Source organism: Pteropus medius, unplaced genomic scaffold, assembly GCF_902729225.1.
Source record: "Pteropus medius unplaced genomic scaffold, Ma_sr-lr_union100, whole genome shotgun sequence".
NCBI classification, from domain to species: Eukaryota; Metazoa; Chordata; class Mammalia; order Chiroptera; family Pteropodidae; genus Pteropus; species Pteropus medius.
Window position 1 is genome coordinate 2,457,257 of NW_024354501.1, and position 14,603 is coordinate 2,471,859.

The following is a 14,603-nucleotide window of genomic DNA, read 5'->3' on the forward strand; positions in this document are numbered from 1 at the left end:
TTTATTATTCTTGTTCAAAATTAATTTACTCTCCGGCCATGTCACCCTGAACAAGCCCGATGTCTGATCTCGGAAGCTAAGCAGGGTCGGGCCTGGTTAGTGCTTGGATGGGAGACCACCTAGGAAGACCAGGTGCTGTAGGCGTAAAAAATAAAAAATAAGGGATCGTAAGCCGACAAGGTCCTTGCAATCTGTGAGGTCAACCAAGGGTTGCCTCGCCTAAAAACCAAACAAACGAAAAACAAAATTAGTTTAGCAATTCTCGTTCTTTTGCCTTTCCGTACAAATTTTATCATTATCTTGTCAATATGTACAAAATTTTCCGCTGGGATTTTGGTAGGGATTCTGTTAAGCCTATGTATTCACTTGGAGAATTGCCATCTTTACTATGTGGAATCATTCCGTTCGGGAATAATTCTCTCCATTTTTTTAGATCTTCTTTGATTTCTTTCATGAACTCCATGTAGCTTTCCATACCCAAGTTCTGTGCATGTTTGCTTAACTTTACACCTGAGCGTTTCGTTTTATTTTAAGCTATTTACGTGGCGTTATATTTTTAATTTCTACGTCCATGTGTTGGTAATATCTAGAAATATGGTTGTTTTGTGTGTGCGTATCTGTTGTAGAGTAAAGGTGTTGAATTTGGATGAAACCCAGATTTTTTCCTTCTATGGATTGTGTTTTTTGGTATCAGTCTAAGAACTCTTTGCCTTGTTTTGGATTCTGAAGATATTCTATGTTTTTTCCCAAAATCTTACGGTTTCATGTTTTATATTTTGGGTTGCGTTTCGAAAGATCTCCACTGAGAGAGAGATCCTGCAAACTTTCTCTACTTGCTTATTAGTTCCAGTCCTTGAGATTTGACAGTTTAGTGTTATCCGCAGATAGGGGCGGATTTATTTCTTCCTTCTGATCTACGTGCTTTTTTTCTTTTCTTTTCTTTTTCTTGCTTTTTCTTTCTCTTTTCTTGCCTTATTTCCCTGGCTAGACCGTCTAACCCAGAGCAGACATGCTTCCCTGGTTCCCGGTGTCAGGGAGGCAGCGTTCGGACCGCCACCGCCGAGTGGGACGCGGGGATTTCGTACACACTCTCGAGCAAGTTAACGACGTTCCCTCCTGTTACTAGTTTTTTTTTTTTTTTTTTGGACAGTTTTGAAAAAATGAATGGGTGTTGAATTTTCTCCTTGCTTTTTCCTCACCGAGTGGTACGGTCATGTGATTTTGCTTCTGTAACTCGTTATTATGGTGGATTATTATATAGGTTGATATTTGAATATGGATCCCGTCTTGAATCTGTGGAATAAACCCCGCTTGGTCACGGCATTTTACTTTTATGTATTACCAAACTCTGTTTGCTGATATTTCGTTAAGGGTCTTATATCTGTGTTCTTGAGAATTTGGGGTTCGTAACTTTCTTCTTCTCCCCGCCCCTCCCCCCACCCGCCTTTACTGTCTTTTCTGGTTCTGGTATTAGAGTAAAACTTGCTTTGGTAGATGACTTGGGACGCAGATGACTTGGGATGCGTTCTCTCCTCTTTGTTGTTCTCGAAGGGATTGTGCAGAATGGGCGTTCATTCTTCTACTCTGAGTGGCGTCCTCCAGAGAAACCACGTGGACCCGAAGGGCTCCGTTGAGGGGGTTTATCTTTAAATGACAGTCCAGTTTCTCGTACAGCTTTTCCGCCATCGCTCTTTGGTGTCACGTCGTGAAACATCGCGGCCTTTGGCGCTGTCATCTGACCAGCTCCGGGGGGCGCGGAAAGCCACCTTCCCACGTTCCGTCATCCTCCACCGTTTCCAGACTTGAATATTTCTCCGCGTACGTTGAGAGTGTCGTCGGACGGTAGGATAATTTTTGCTTCTGTGCTCAGACATGTTTAGGGAGACTCGGGAGGAGAAGGAGACGCCGTAGGCTCGTGCGTCTCGCCGACCGTGGCCCGAGCGCAGCGTGATCGCCTCCTGCACCTGTTACTCCTCCCGCTGGGACTCCAGTGACACGAAGGTCGGCTCTTTCGTGACAGTCCGCAGGTCTCTGAGACGCTCTTCGTTTCCATCGAGGTTTCGCTGTCGGGGTTGGGGCTACTTCTGTGTGTTCCGCGTCCCGGCTCCCCCCCGCCTCTCCTCTGTCCCCTGCCTCCTGTGGCGACCCCGTTCCCCGCCCTGAAGCTCGGATCGTCCCTTTGTGGTCGTAGCTCTCTGATGCCGGGCCGTAGCGGTGGGGACTGCTGCCACCAAGCCTGCGAGCAGGAACCGAGGCAGAAAGGAGCCTCCGGGGTCACACGTGTCTCCTTTTCCTTGTCCCCGTTCGGGTCCCCTCCACGCGGAATCCGGCCTTGCTTCTCTCTCGGCCAGAATGGGTGAAGCCACCGGCCCCGCTGTCGTCATCATTGGCTCACCCACCAGGTGAGCTCCGTGGGATGGTCCCTGCTCCCACCGCATCAGCCCCGTCCCCGCAGCCCGCGAGCCAGGCAGGACCCGCTCTGCTGTGGGAGCCCCCAGCCCGCGGGGCAGGCGAGTGCCGCCCTCGCCCCTTATCTTCAGGGGCGCCCAGCTCCTCACCCGTGCCGACGGCTGACAAGGTCGAGACGTCGCCTGAGGCAGGACGGACGTCCCCTCGGACGCGGCACCTCTGGTACAATTGGTCCTGCTTCTAGCTTCTTCTAGAAGCGCCCCTAGCCTGAGCGGCAGACCCCAAGGCTGCCACGAGTAGGCAGCGGGGAGCCGGAGGCTGCCGTGGCCCCCGCCCTGGGCCTGGCAGGTGCTTTGAAACAGAAGGGCCCCCGGCCAGGCCCCGCGAAGCCCGCGCATCTTCTCAGCCGTGCTCAGTCTGTTTCTGCAAACGGAGCGAGAACAGGTCGATGTGGGGGTTTTTGCTCCGCACTTTGACTGGGGAGCTGCGTCGTGTTTCTCCTCTGACGAACGTGACAGTACGAAGCGCGTAACAGCAAAATTAAGCCACGCCCTGAGTTAGTGCACACGTTCGTTCGGAGTCGCAGAGGTCGGCGTCGTCGGTGTCCTCTCCAAGCAGGCAGGCCGAGCGTCCTCAGGGGACCACTGGAGCTGCCGCATCGTCGTCCAAGGCTCTGAGGGCGTTTGCGGCCACGCTGGCATTTCGGTTGTGCTGAGAACTTTGGGGGGTTGAGCGAAGGAACGTCAGGGTGCTCTCGTGGGACTGGGGCTCCCCACCCCTCACCCTTCTACTCTCATCCGAGACCCCTGCCTGCTGGGCCCCAGCATCCCCAGGCTCAGCAGGAGCCATGGGAGGAGGAGGTGGACAAGGACGGGACAAGGACACCCTGCTTCTCCTGGTGGCCATGCCCTCCCCGGGGGACGGGCGAGATGGCCGAGGCCCTCCCAGTTTTCACTGGAACTTTCATTATTATTTACGTGTGGCAAGGCCAGCAGATCAGGAGACAGTGGCTGTTGAACAGTTGGTTGCTCATAGTCCCCAGGAGGAGGGGCCGCGCCACACGGTGGGGGGCGGGCACCCGGCAAAGCGCCAGGTTGGGCAGGAGGCGGAGGCAGCGAGGGACGAGTGGGCTGAGGCCTCATCGTGCTTTTTAGGAAGCGACAGGCCGGCGGGGCCCGCAGGCTCACGACTGGCCGGCCCGACCGACTGGGCGGCCCTGGACGTGGGTCCGTCCCTGGTGTCCGGTGCCTCGGCTGGCGATGTGGGCAGGGAGCATGGCCCGAGTGTGAGAGCCCCTGGAGGGCGTGGTGGGGCGCAGGCTCTGCGGTGGCGGGGCGCAGGCTCTCTGGCGGTGGCTTCCACATGAAAGGACCACCCACAGGGGGGTCGTTTGCTTTTGCTAGGAATCGGTGGCTCTGGGGTCCGGGGGTGTCTGGCCTGCAGGGTCAGCGAGGCCCCACGATGTCAAAGCGTCAGAACCCAGAGACTAAAGCACAGTTAACACCAGACCCTGCCCGGGACGGCTTCATCCCGGGGGCCTAGGGCTCCGAGGCGGGACAGGCCCATGGGCCGGCGGGTGCGCCGCTGGCCGCAGTGCCTCCTCTCTGGAGGGAGAGGCAGGGGCTGCAGCCGGGGTTCAGGACCGGAGCAGGAGGCTGAGAGAGACCGGGCCGGGTGGTCAGCGCTGGTCTCCAAGCCCCTAGGTGACGGTGGCGAGTGTGGATGTGCCTGGACACTTCGGCGGAGCGCACGCAGTGCCACGGGTTCGTAGAACGAGGTCGTCGTTTTGGGTGTCGTGTCAGAGATTTGAGAGCCCTGTTCCTGTCTTAGGCGACAGTGGGAGTTGACCCAAACCATTTAGCTTTGCAACATTTCTAAACAGCTGTGGAAATGTCCAGAATGGCTTTTGGAACGGGACGCGCTGCCGCTTCCGCGGGGGACATGGGCGACCACGCTCTGGGTTTACGCCAGTAAACTCAGGACCAACGAGCAAGACTTGGGGAGGCATTTGCCACGCCCCGGACGCTGCCACCCGATCTTCGTTGCCATTCGTTTGCCGAAGGCAAGATTCGTCCCTTCTCCATAGCGGGACGGCCGCGTCCTGGCCGCCTTCGTCCCGGCGCGGCCCGCCCGGCCGGCTTCTCACGTCGGTGTGCGTCTGCGCACGTGTCGCGTGCTTTCCGTTGCCACCTTTGCCGTTGTTACTCAATGGAAATGTGCTGTCCCCCGGTTCTGGAGGCGGGGAGTCCATGGCCAAGGAGCTGGCAGCTTTGGGTTCTGCCAAGGCCTCTGTCCTCGGCGTGCAGGTGGCCGCTTCGCGCTGTCCCCGCGTGGTCACCCCGGTCTGTGCGCTGCCGGGGTCTGAATTTCCTCCTTCTGTGGCACCCCGGTCACGTGGGATTAGGGCCCGTTCACATGACCTCGTTTTAGCTTAATTACCTCTTTCAAGACCATTTCCCCAAATACAGTCATGCTCTGACCCTCCCGTCGCCTCGTAACTGGAGCTTCCTCGGTGATTTCTGGGGGTGCTGCGCCCCGTGCTGCCTTGCGTCGATGGGCCCGCCCTGAGGATGCAGGTGCCACTGGGGAAGTCGCATGAAAACCCAGAAGTAAGCGGGGAAGCACTATGAAAAACGTGCTGCTGGTCTTTGAGTCGACCTAAGTATCGGAAACTCATTCATTCTGGCAAGTTCGCCCAGGGAGTTTAAAAAGTCGGGTTCAGGCAATTTGATGGGAAAGCGTATGGCGCGTAAAGCGGGGACGGCCTGTGTGACTCTCTCCCGCGTGTAACCAGTGCCGCCTGCCGGGGAGCGGGCTCTGAGTCATCCGCTGACACAAACTCGTCACCTCCTGCAAATCGCCACCCCTCCTGCCCAAGGCTGCGTCCAGCTCGTGCCCCCAGGCTGGTCCTCGGGCCTCCTGCCACCTGAGCTCTGAACCCCGCTCGCCGCAGCCACCCCGAGCACGCGAACGACCGGAGTTCATTTGCCATCCTCACGCTCTGTCCAGGTGATTTTTTGTCCCTGCCAATTTGTGGCAAACGGCCCTTTCTTTTTTCGTTAGAGAAATGATTACTGTTTTTCTTCAACTGGGCATTTCCACAGCCCTCCACTTTTAAAGCTGATATCGGAACGGCAGGCTTCTACCGAAAATATTTACCTTTTCTTTGTTGGGGAAAACGGATGCTTCGTTCAAATCTCCACGCACCATGCTTTCTTCGTCACACCTCGGTCACTGTCCCCCGAGGTGAAGAGCATCGTGAGAGCTGTCAGCCCGCCGTGCTGGTCACGTGTTTCCACGTGCGTTTGCACGTCTTATGGCATCTCATTCTTCTCGTTCAGAAGCAGGCACTCTGACACCTGAGTCGCACGGAGAAGTCCTAGACTAGCGGGCAGGTTTCACCTCCGGGATCGGTCGACCTGGGCTGCCGGTGTGGCCGGCAGGGTCCCTGCCCCAGAGTCCGTGGCCGAGAGTAAGGGCGGAGGAATGCAGCTGCCGGTCCCCAGACAGCACCGGCCGCCGGGGCCTCGGCGTGGATTTAATGCCCTCAGCCCCCGCCAGGTAGATGCTGGAATTCAGGGCCAGAGAGTTTGACACCTGGCCCAGGGTCACACAGAGCCGAGCTTCCGCCCCAGGGCTCTGTCCCCTGCTGTTTCCTTGCCGGGGGCCACACCTTGGCCACACCACAGCACCAGCGTCCTGTCCTGGCTCTGACCCCTCTCTTGGGGTTCACGGCTGAGAGAGCACCTGGCTGGGCCCAGTGTGTCTGACAGAGCCAGGAGCCAGAAGCCCTGGGCACGCGGACCAGTGACTAGGGGAGGGGACAGCCTCGGGCCACCTTGACCCCTGTCCACCTGGAAATCAGCAAGGTGAAGGTACAGTGAGCTGGCGTAAGGGGGTGAGGCGAGCGGCCCTCCGCCCCGCCTGTAAAAGAGAGAACGAACCCCACGACAGGTGCTGCTGACAAGCCGGAAAAGATGTCGCCCCCCCTTGTAACCGCCTCGATCTTCAAAGGGAAATCGGTCTTCACTCTGTGGAAACTAAGAAACTCTGTTTCTCCAACGGCCCCGTCAACAACACAGAGCATCACTGGGGAGAAGATGTTTACAACGCGTAACCAGCAAAGGATTCGTTCCCAGTACAAGCAGAACTCAGTGCGTTGTTTAAGCACGTGTACAGCTGTATTAAAACGCTCGTTTTTAAAAGGCAGTGGAAAGAACCATCCAGAATCCTGGGCACTCACCTGTGTGTGGGGGCGGGGCACGGGTAGAGGCCCCACTGGGTCATGTTCCTATGTGTGTTGGGTGGAGACGTCACGGTGCCCGTTATTTTATAGGCTCTGTAACTACCACGTATGTGACATGCCACCCTTCGCACATGTCAAACAGCGTATGTTTTTAAAAAGGGTAAAAAGTTGTTACCGTTAGTTGTTACCGGAGGTGGGCGCCTTGTCCCGTGTGTACGGATGGGGACAGAGAGGCTAACGGGGTCACACCAGCCGCTAACACGCACGTCGCGTGCGTGTGGGGTACCAGGCGCTGCACGTGAGCCACCGTCTTTAGTTTAGAAGGTGGCCGTCGGCGACCCGCGAAGCAGGCCCCCCGGGGGGATCGAACGGACAGCGGACCTTGGACCGCGGCCTCCAGCACCGGGCGGGATACACGTCTGGGTCTCTGCCGCGGTGCCCAGGCTGACGATGGCGGGACCTCGGCCCCTGGTTGCAGGGGGTCCAGGGGCGCCACCGTCGTCCGCATGCTGACGTGGTGCCACACGGCAAGTGGACAGGGACGCCTCGTCACCTCCTGACGAGAGGCCCGTGGAGTAGAGCTGTCACTCCGTGTCCCTCAGAGCCAGCAGGATGGGCGTGATGGCAGAGCTTGCCCACGCCTGGGTTTTCAGCAGATGGCACAGGAGGCTTTAGTTTACGTCAAACGTTGGTCCCCGAGCGCCCGGGGACGCGTCCCCACAGGACCGCCTTCCTGCGTGGGCCACCCCATCTCTTTTAACCGCCGGGAAAGTCAGCATTTTGTTCATTTTGTTTTCAAAAATCAATTATATCCCGAGTTTCTGTTTTTTGAGCACCTACTATATGTCGCTGTGGATTCTGGGACAGAGAATGAAGATCCAGCCCGGTTGGGGGGCAAGGGGGGCCCCCGCTTGGTGAGGCGAACCCCCGAAAGAATGCCGCCCAGACTGGGGGTGCACGGGCGGGGCTGCAAGCCGTCGCAGTCGTGCGCTGGGGAATTAAGGGGCGCAGGGAAAGGTCCTATGTAAAGTTCAGTGGGAAAAAGAACTTGAAGAAGATGATAAGCTGCGGGCAGAGAAAATACGAGAAGAAAATAACCCTCGTGTTGTCGTAGGTATTTCTGTGTTTCCCCGACTTTCTGCGGGAGCATCTGTCAGTCTCATCAGAAAAAGTCCTCTTTTGTGTTAGCTCTTCAGTCGCTCTAAGGTTTAAATTCGTTTTGATGAAGGCGGGGCCGCCGCAGGCGCGGAGCCGGGCCGGATCCAGGAGGGGCGCCTGGGGCCTCTGGGTGGGCGCCGTGGGCGCCGAGCAGCCACCTAGCGTGCTGGTCCCGGCAGGGCGGCGGACGGTCCCGGAGCCTCCGAGGGGCCCGACTTCAGCCACGTGCTGGTATCCGGGCGGGACGTGCTGGTGGCTGTCACGGCCCCTGCTTCCCCGTCGCGAGGCTGTTTCCACGTGAGGCCAGGGTGGGCGCAGCGTGTCGGTAGTAACGGAGGCAAACGCCGGGCACGGGACAAGGAGGACAGACCCCTGGCCAGGGAGCACACGGGGATGGCGTCGCCGTCCTCACCAGGCTAGGGTATGGTCTCCCCTCTTCCAGGTTATAGGCTCTTAGTTATAAATCAGAAATACAGTCACGTTTTTAAGTAGAGAAACGAATAAAAACTATTAACGGCCGGGAGAGCGACTCTGAGATCCGCTGTAGAAACGTCCACGTGGTCGAGGAAGCTGTTTAAATCCTCGCTTTTCCAAGGACCTTTGTTTTCTTTGTCACCATCGTGCCTTGGGGCCACCAGTGTCATTTTTAGCCTCCGCATCGGCAGACAACGGGGAAGGGTGTCCAGAGCGATGTCGGGGGGAACGGGGATCACTCCCACCCGGCCCGGGGCCGCGTGCGTCCTGCCCCGGGCCACAGTGTCGGGGACGCGCGCACACCCCGAGCCTCTGTGCCTGCAGGCGTCCGCATGCTGGACGGCGACGTCACCGACGTGGTGGAGGCCAAGTCCCTGGGCATCAGGCCCGGCTACATCGACATCTACAGCGCGAGCTGGGGGCCGGACGACGACGGGAAGACGGTGGACGGGCCGGGCCGCCTGGCCAAGCAGGCCTTCGAGTACGGCGTCAAAAAGGTGTGAGTGGCCGGGGCCGCGGCGGGCTCCCCGGGAGGGCGCGGAAAAGCAGAGCGACCCAGGCTGGAGCCTCGGAAGGGGCCGGGAAGTCCCTTCTGCTCTGGGACCAGAGCGAGGACAGGGTCGCCCAGGGGCTCAGGGAAGTGGCCGTGCGCCACCCGTCATAGAAAACTGTCCCAGCGCGAGCCGGCCGGCCGGTCGTCCGCCAGCCCCGTGACGCTGCCCCGGAGCGCGAGTGTCCCCGCTGGAGGTGTGCGGGCGGGTGGCACAGGTCCTAGCGGGCCACCCGGCCTGACGTCTGCACTGTACGGGTGCAAGCGGTGGCCTGGCCCCCAGCCGCCCGGCGCCTCCTGAGCCACCGTGGGCAGGCGCTGCTCCAGTGTCCCCCAGAAGGCAGCCCTGGGCCTTCGCCCTCCCTGCCCACATGCCGAGCTCGACCTCAGAGTTAGGATTCCTTGGACGGCACCTCGCCTGGGACTGAGCAGCAGACACCCCAGCGCTGGCCGTCCCTGAGCAGCTGAGGGCACGCCAAGGGGGCTGGCGGGCTCTGCCCGGGGGCCGACCCCAGTCGCTCCGATCATCCGTTCCCGGTCCTTGTGAGTCACACAGGCTGGGGGCAGGGCTGGGGGCCGGAGCCGAGGCAGCTGTGACAAGCAGCCTGGCAAAACCCGTTTCTGGGCGAAGACAGCTTCTTGGAGCAGACAGCTGAGCCCAGTGTCTGGGTGGCCCCGAGTGGCCAAGGAGCCGCAGCCCAGAGCACGGGCTGTGCCAGGGGAGACGCCCGCAGGAGTTTGGGCAGGAAACCTAGGCAGCCACGCGGAGCCGTTGTCCCTTTGACTTCTCCTGTTGGGAGGGACGGGGCGTGAGCTCATTTTATTTATATATTTTTAAAAGTTTTCTTGGAAGTACTTATGTCATGTAACCTGTGCACCCCGATTAAAATGTGGTCAGAAGGCGGCCTTCCTTCATCGCCCCGCGCATCCCCCAGGCCGGCCCCAGGGAGCTGCTTTTTTAACGGTTTATGATCTTTTCCTAAACAGTACAATTTGATTGCTTTTCTGGATACATTGACTTTGGTTATTTTCTATTGATTTCCTTTTACTGGGGTTGAATATCCTTAGGATGCCCCCAGCCAGGCCATCTGTCCCCGCTGGATGCCTAGGTGTCCCCCCGTCCCTCACACTTCCGGGCCAGCCCTCGGTGGGCGTCCGGGCCACCTGCCCTCTGGAGGGGCTGCTGCTTCCTGAGGCTGAGGCAGAGGCTCCCCCTCCGCTGCCGGTCCTCCCCCACCATGGGGCTCGCCTCGAATGTCTGAGAAGCTAGTGACCAAAAGCGGGGCGTCCGTTCCCGTGTCCCTCGGAGCGCCCTGCTCAGCCACACCCTCAAGGAGAAAAGAAAAGCGAGTGTGGACACACACCACCCGTCTACAGCACCGGACCTCGCGCTCGTGCTGGGGACACCAGGCAGCTTCCACTGTCCCCAGAACGCCAAGAAAACGCAGGAGGCTGCTTCAGTCAGGCGGCTGAGCGCCTGAACCATGCCACGCGCTGGCCGGGGGATGCTCGGAGGTCCGGGCCTGGCCACGCAGTGCTGCCCACCAGGGGTGCCAAACGAAAGGTCTCATGTTCCCCAGCCCCGGCTCCTGCCACCCGCTCCATCACTGAGATGGCGCAGTCCACTCTTCGTGACTAGTGCAGCCTGCTAAAGATCGAGCTTCATGGAAGCTGCCAGTCACAGGCCGCACGTTCCGCCTGGAAGACGGTGCCTGAACGGCGTTCGCTCTGAGCGGCTGTCATTTCCGCGAGGGGCCGTGCGACCCTGTGAGATCTCTGGACGGGTCCCCCGTTTCCGGGACGTTGGAACGTCTGGGGCTCGGACAGAAACTCTGCACTCGGAGTCCGAGCAGCACCGTAGCGAGTGAGCAGGTTGCAGAGGGGACCGCGTGTTTCCCTGTCATTCTCGTATTTTGAATGACTGAGGTCATTTCTTTTTCTTTCTTTTTTTTTTTAAAGTCATCTTAAAGTAAAATATGTCACGTAGGGAGACTCAAATCGCAGCTGTCTGAAGTTGCCTCGGAAAATCCTGGAAACTGGATGATCTCAAACGATCCACAGCTCTCCACTGTTTTTCCTCTTTAGTACCCCGTTTGTCACCCGTGGTCATTTTCTATAAAATCTGGCCTCACCTTAGGCAGGCGACGTGGTTTGGTGGCGGGAGAAGGTTCCGAAGCCAGGATTTGGCAGAAAGACCTGTTTACGGTGGGTCCCTACAAAGCCTCGCTCGTCACTGCCGTCGGAGGGCAGGTTCACGTCGCCTCGTCCAGCCGCTGGGCACCTGCCGGCCCTGAGGACCAGCGCCCGCGGGTTCGCGGGTCAGCTGTCCGCTTCCCAGGCACGACGCCGACATCGGTTTTGACCGGTCGAGGTGGTCGCTCTCCCGCACAGAAGGACAGGTGCTCGGCTGGGCCTGCAGCGTCCCCTGGAGCAGCCGCAGCCGCTTGAGCCGCCAGGGTCCCTGCCGTCTTGACGGAGCCGGTGCTCGAGGCCGGGCAAGCGCTGGGCGCTGTGGGTGCAGAGAGAACGGGGCTGCGTTTGAAAACGGGATTCTGCACGCGAGGGGACCCGCAGGACAGCCTGACCGCCTGGAGCTGCACGGAGGGGACACTGGCCGCTCCCCGGACGGCAGGGGCAGCCCCGGGCACCCGTCCCCGCTTCTACCCGTTGGGTCTTCGCGCAGAGTTCACGGTCTCGTCCCTCTTTCAAAAGTGGCTCGCTGTCCCAGAGAAGCGCTTCTCCAGCGGGGGCTCTGGGAAGCTCGCCATGTCCCCCACGGCCGCTCACTCATCCAAGTTCAGCCCTCATCTCTGTCTCCGCTCCTGTCCTGGGACCCCAGGTCACCGCGATGGGCATCGTAGGCACAGCTCTGGGCTGGGCCAGCTGGCGTGGCGGCCCCTGGCTTTCCCGCAGAGCACAGAGAGGCGCACTGGGCCGTCTCCCCAGCCAGGTCCCGCGACTCTGCCATTTTCAGGCTCTCTCCACCATCAGATTCAAACCTGTGTCCCCAGTGCGTGCACGTGGTCTGAGCGCACCCTTCCTAGCCCCTTTGGAGGGACCGTCCGCGGGCCGCGGGGCCCTGGCGGCCGGGCTGACGCCTGTCCCGTGCCCCCCTCCAGGGCCGGCACGGCCTGGGCTCCATCTTCGTCTGGGCGTCCGGGAACGGCGGGCGGGAAGGTGACCACTGCTCTTGTGACGGCTACACGAACAGCATCTACACCATCTCCGTGAGCAGCACGACCGAGAACGGCCACCGGCCGTGGTACCTGGAGGAGTGCGCGTCCACGCTGGCCACCACCTACAGCAGCGGCGCCTTCTACGAGCGGAAAATCGTGAGTGCCCCCGGCGGGCCGCCTGCATGTCCCCGGCGCGGGGCGGGGGGGCTCGGGGCCACTGTCACCCCTCAGGGGAGCCGGCTGTGCCCCGGCAGCCTCCTTCAGACCCCGACCTTGTAAGGTTTGCACAGAATGCCAATTAAAACCTTCTCTGGCTTTCGAGACGTTAAAAATAGCCCTTGAGAACCGGGCACGTTCCCGGCAAGGCGTCTGCTTTTAGCTGTCACATTCTGTGGTCACACCGCTTGGGATCCAGCTGACGTGTGTCAGCACACACGGCCGAGTACGAGAACATCTGGCTTTTGTGCCGAGAGGCTTCTCGGGTCCGCGTCCCCTGCCCGGCGTCCCCTCGCGGAGCGGGACTGTGCCTTGTCTTCTGTGAAGTGGGGGTTCCAGAGGACTGTGAGTGGGGTCTGTGGTTCCCCCCTTTCTAGTGTTTTCTCATTTTAAAAGAAGACAGACGGCGGGCGTGAATTCGGGGGTCACGCACAATCCCGGGGCACAGCCGTCGGGAGGGCTTCAGACACCGAAAATGAGGCTGTTTAGGAGGCGCGTCGCTTCCTGTGCTCAGTGGCATCTTTTCATGCCTCCTGTGGCTCATCCGCGCCTTCAGAATCATCCGCACTTTGTTTTGACGCTTCCGTGGGAGCGGGAGGGCTTCCTGTCCTCCCCTTGGCTCTGGCCACAGTCCTTTGCCCCAGCCCGGCGGCGGCCGCGGCTAAGGCAGGTGTTGACGTCGGTGGTTGTTCGGGCAGCGAGGGTCTGAACCGCATCCTGCCCGCTTGGGGACCGCGCACGGCCTGGCCTGTGCGTGAGCAGACGCCGTGCTGAAGCCTGACAGCGGCCTGCGGGCCGGAGCTGCGAGGTGGACACTGAATGGTCGATGTGTGTGTGTGTGATATTGGCCAGTAGTATTATTGTGTGTGTGTGTGTGTGTGTGTGATATTGACCGTATTAGTATTATTATTGTGTGTGTGTGTGTGTGTGTGTGTGTGTCTTCGCCCTGGGGGACGTTTTGGCAGCTCTATTGTGCACGCCTCGGCCACAAAGTGCCCCAACGCCTTCCAGTCTCAGACCCTCCGGGAGATACGCGTGGGTGAGAAGGGCAGCTGCGCTGAGTCCCACGGCGTCCGGAGCACCTCTGGCCGAGCCGGTGGCTTTTTGTTTCAGCCCAGCCAGGACCAAGGCTTTGCGCCGAGTCCCCTTAGAGACCCTGCAAGGGCGTGGGTGACCCTTCCGGGTGCCCGGGCGTGAGGCAGGTGTCCGGTGGGAGTCTAGGCTCTGTCTCCTCCACTCTCTCTGTTCCTCTTGGTCAGGCAAAGGCCACGCAGTGCTCGCGGGGAGGGCGTCCTTCCTGGTGCTGGCACATGACTCATAAAAGTGGGGGACAGCTAGGCGCGCCGCTCACCCGCTCGCATTGGCTCTCTCGTTCATTCACGGGACACGAGCTGTGCCCCCTGTGTGACGTGCAGTCCCAGGAGAGCGGCTCCCTCTGGGGAGGCCCCGTTCCCGCCTGCGTGGCTCTTGCCGTGAGGCTGAGAGCCGGCCACGCGCCTCACCGGCCCACACGCCCTCAGTGCCCCTCGCTGGCCATTCGCTGAGTGCCAGCCTGTGCCGGCGCCAGCTGTGACTTTCATAGGACACATCGTCATGCCCACTTGCAGATGAGGCGCCCGGGGTCAGAGGGGTCGCCTCCTCGTCCCTGCTCCCTCGCCCTCAGCTGCCCTCCCCAACCTCGGAGTCCCTCAGTCCTGCTAAATGGGGAGGGAGGGGGAGGCCGGGTGTGTGCGTGACACAGGCCGGGTCCCCTGTCTCTGGGTGATTGTCGGCCCGGCTGAAACGGATGAAGAAGATGCTTTTTCTGGAAGGCGGTCTGGACCGTCAGCGCTGGGAACCGTGTCCTCGGGCGACACAGGTGGCCTCCGGCGCCTTGCACTTGGCAGTGTAGCACTTTCCTGACGCGTTGTCCCAAATTTAGCAGCTTGAAAGAGCGCAGATTTACCGTCCCGCGCGGCTCTGTGGGTGGACGCGTGGCAGCCTCAGCCATGTCCCTGCTCCGAGTCGCTCGGTCCCGAAGCCAGGTGGCAGTCACTGCCTTCGTTCCTGGGCGCTTGGGGGGAATGTGTTTCTTGCTCGTTCAGGTCCTTGGCACAGTTCAGCTCCTGTGCTTTCGGGACTGAGCCCCGTTTCCTTGAGGGCCGTTTGCCACATCGCTCTCTGCTGCTCCAGGCCGCCCACGTTCCTTGGCTTGTGTCCCCAACTCCCTCTCCGGAGCCGGCAGCGATGGGTCCCGTCACCCCTCCTGCCTCTCCCCGTGATTCCATTGATAATCCGGGGCACCCTCTCTGATTTAAGGCTGGCTAGCAGCCTTAACTCCACCTGCAAAATGCATGGGCGTGACGCGGGGTGACAAAACCCATCTAGCGCAGTA

At 60.0% G+C, this 14,603-nt stretch overlaps 1 protein-coding gene and 1 pseudogene across 1 annotated transcript in view; both read left to right on the forward strand.

Annotated features, from left to right (window-relative positions):
• The window catches only part of LOC120595348 (uncharacterized), a 114,859-nt gene that overhangs the window by 54,497 nt on the left and 45,759 nt on the right, over nt 1-14,603 (forward strand). The window contains exons 7-8 of the mRNA XM_039853457.1: nt 8,612-8,784; nt 11,957-12,169. Coding sequence (XP_039709391.1) covers nt 8,612-8,784; nt 11,957-12,169 — 386 coding nt within the window. The remainder of the gene's footprint in view (nt 1-8,611; nt 8,785-11,956; nt 12,170-14,603) is intronic.
• LOC120595378 (uncharacterized) lies at nt 29-144 on the forward strand (annotated as a pseudogene).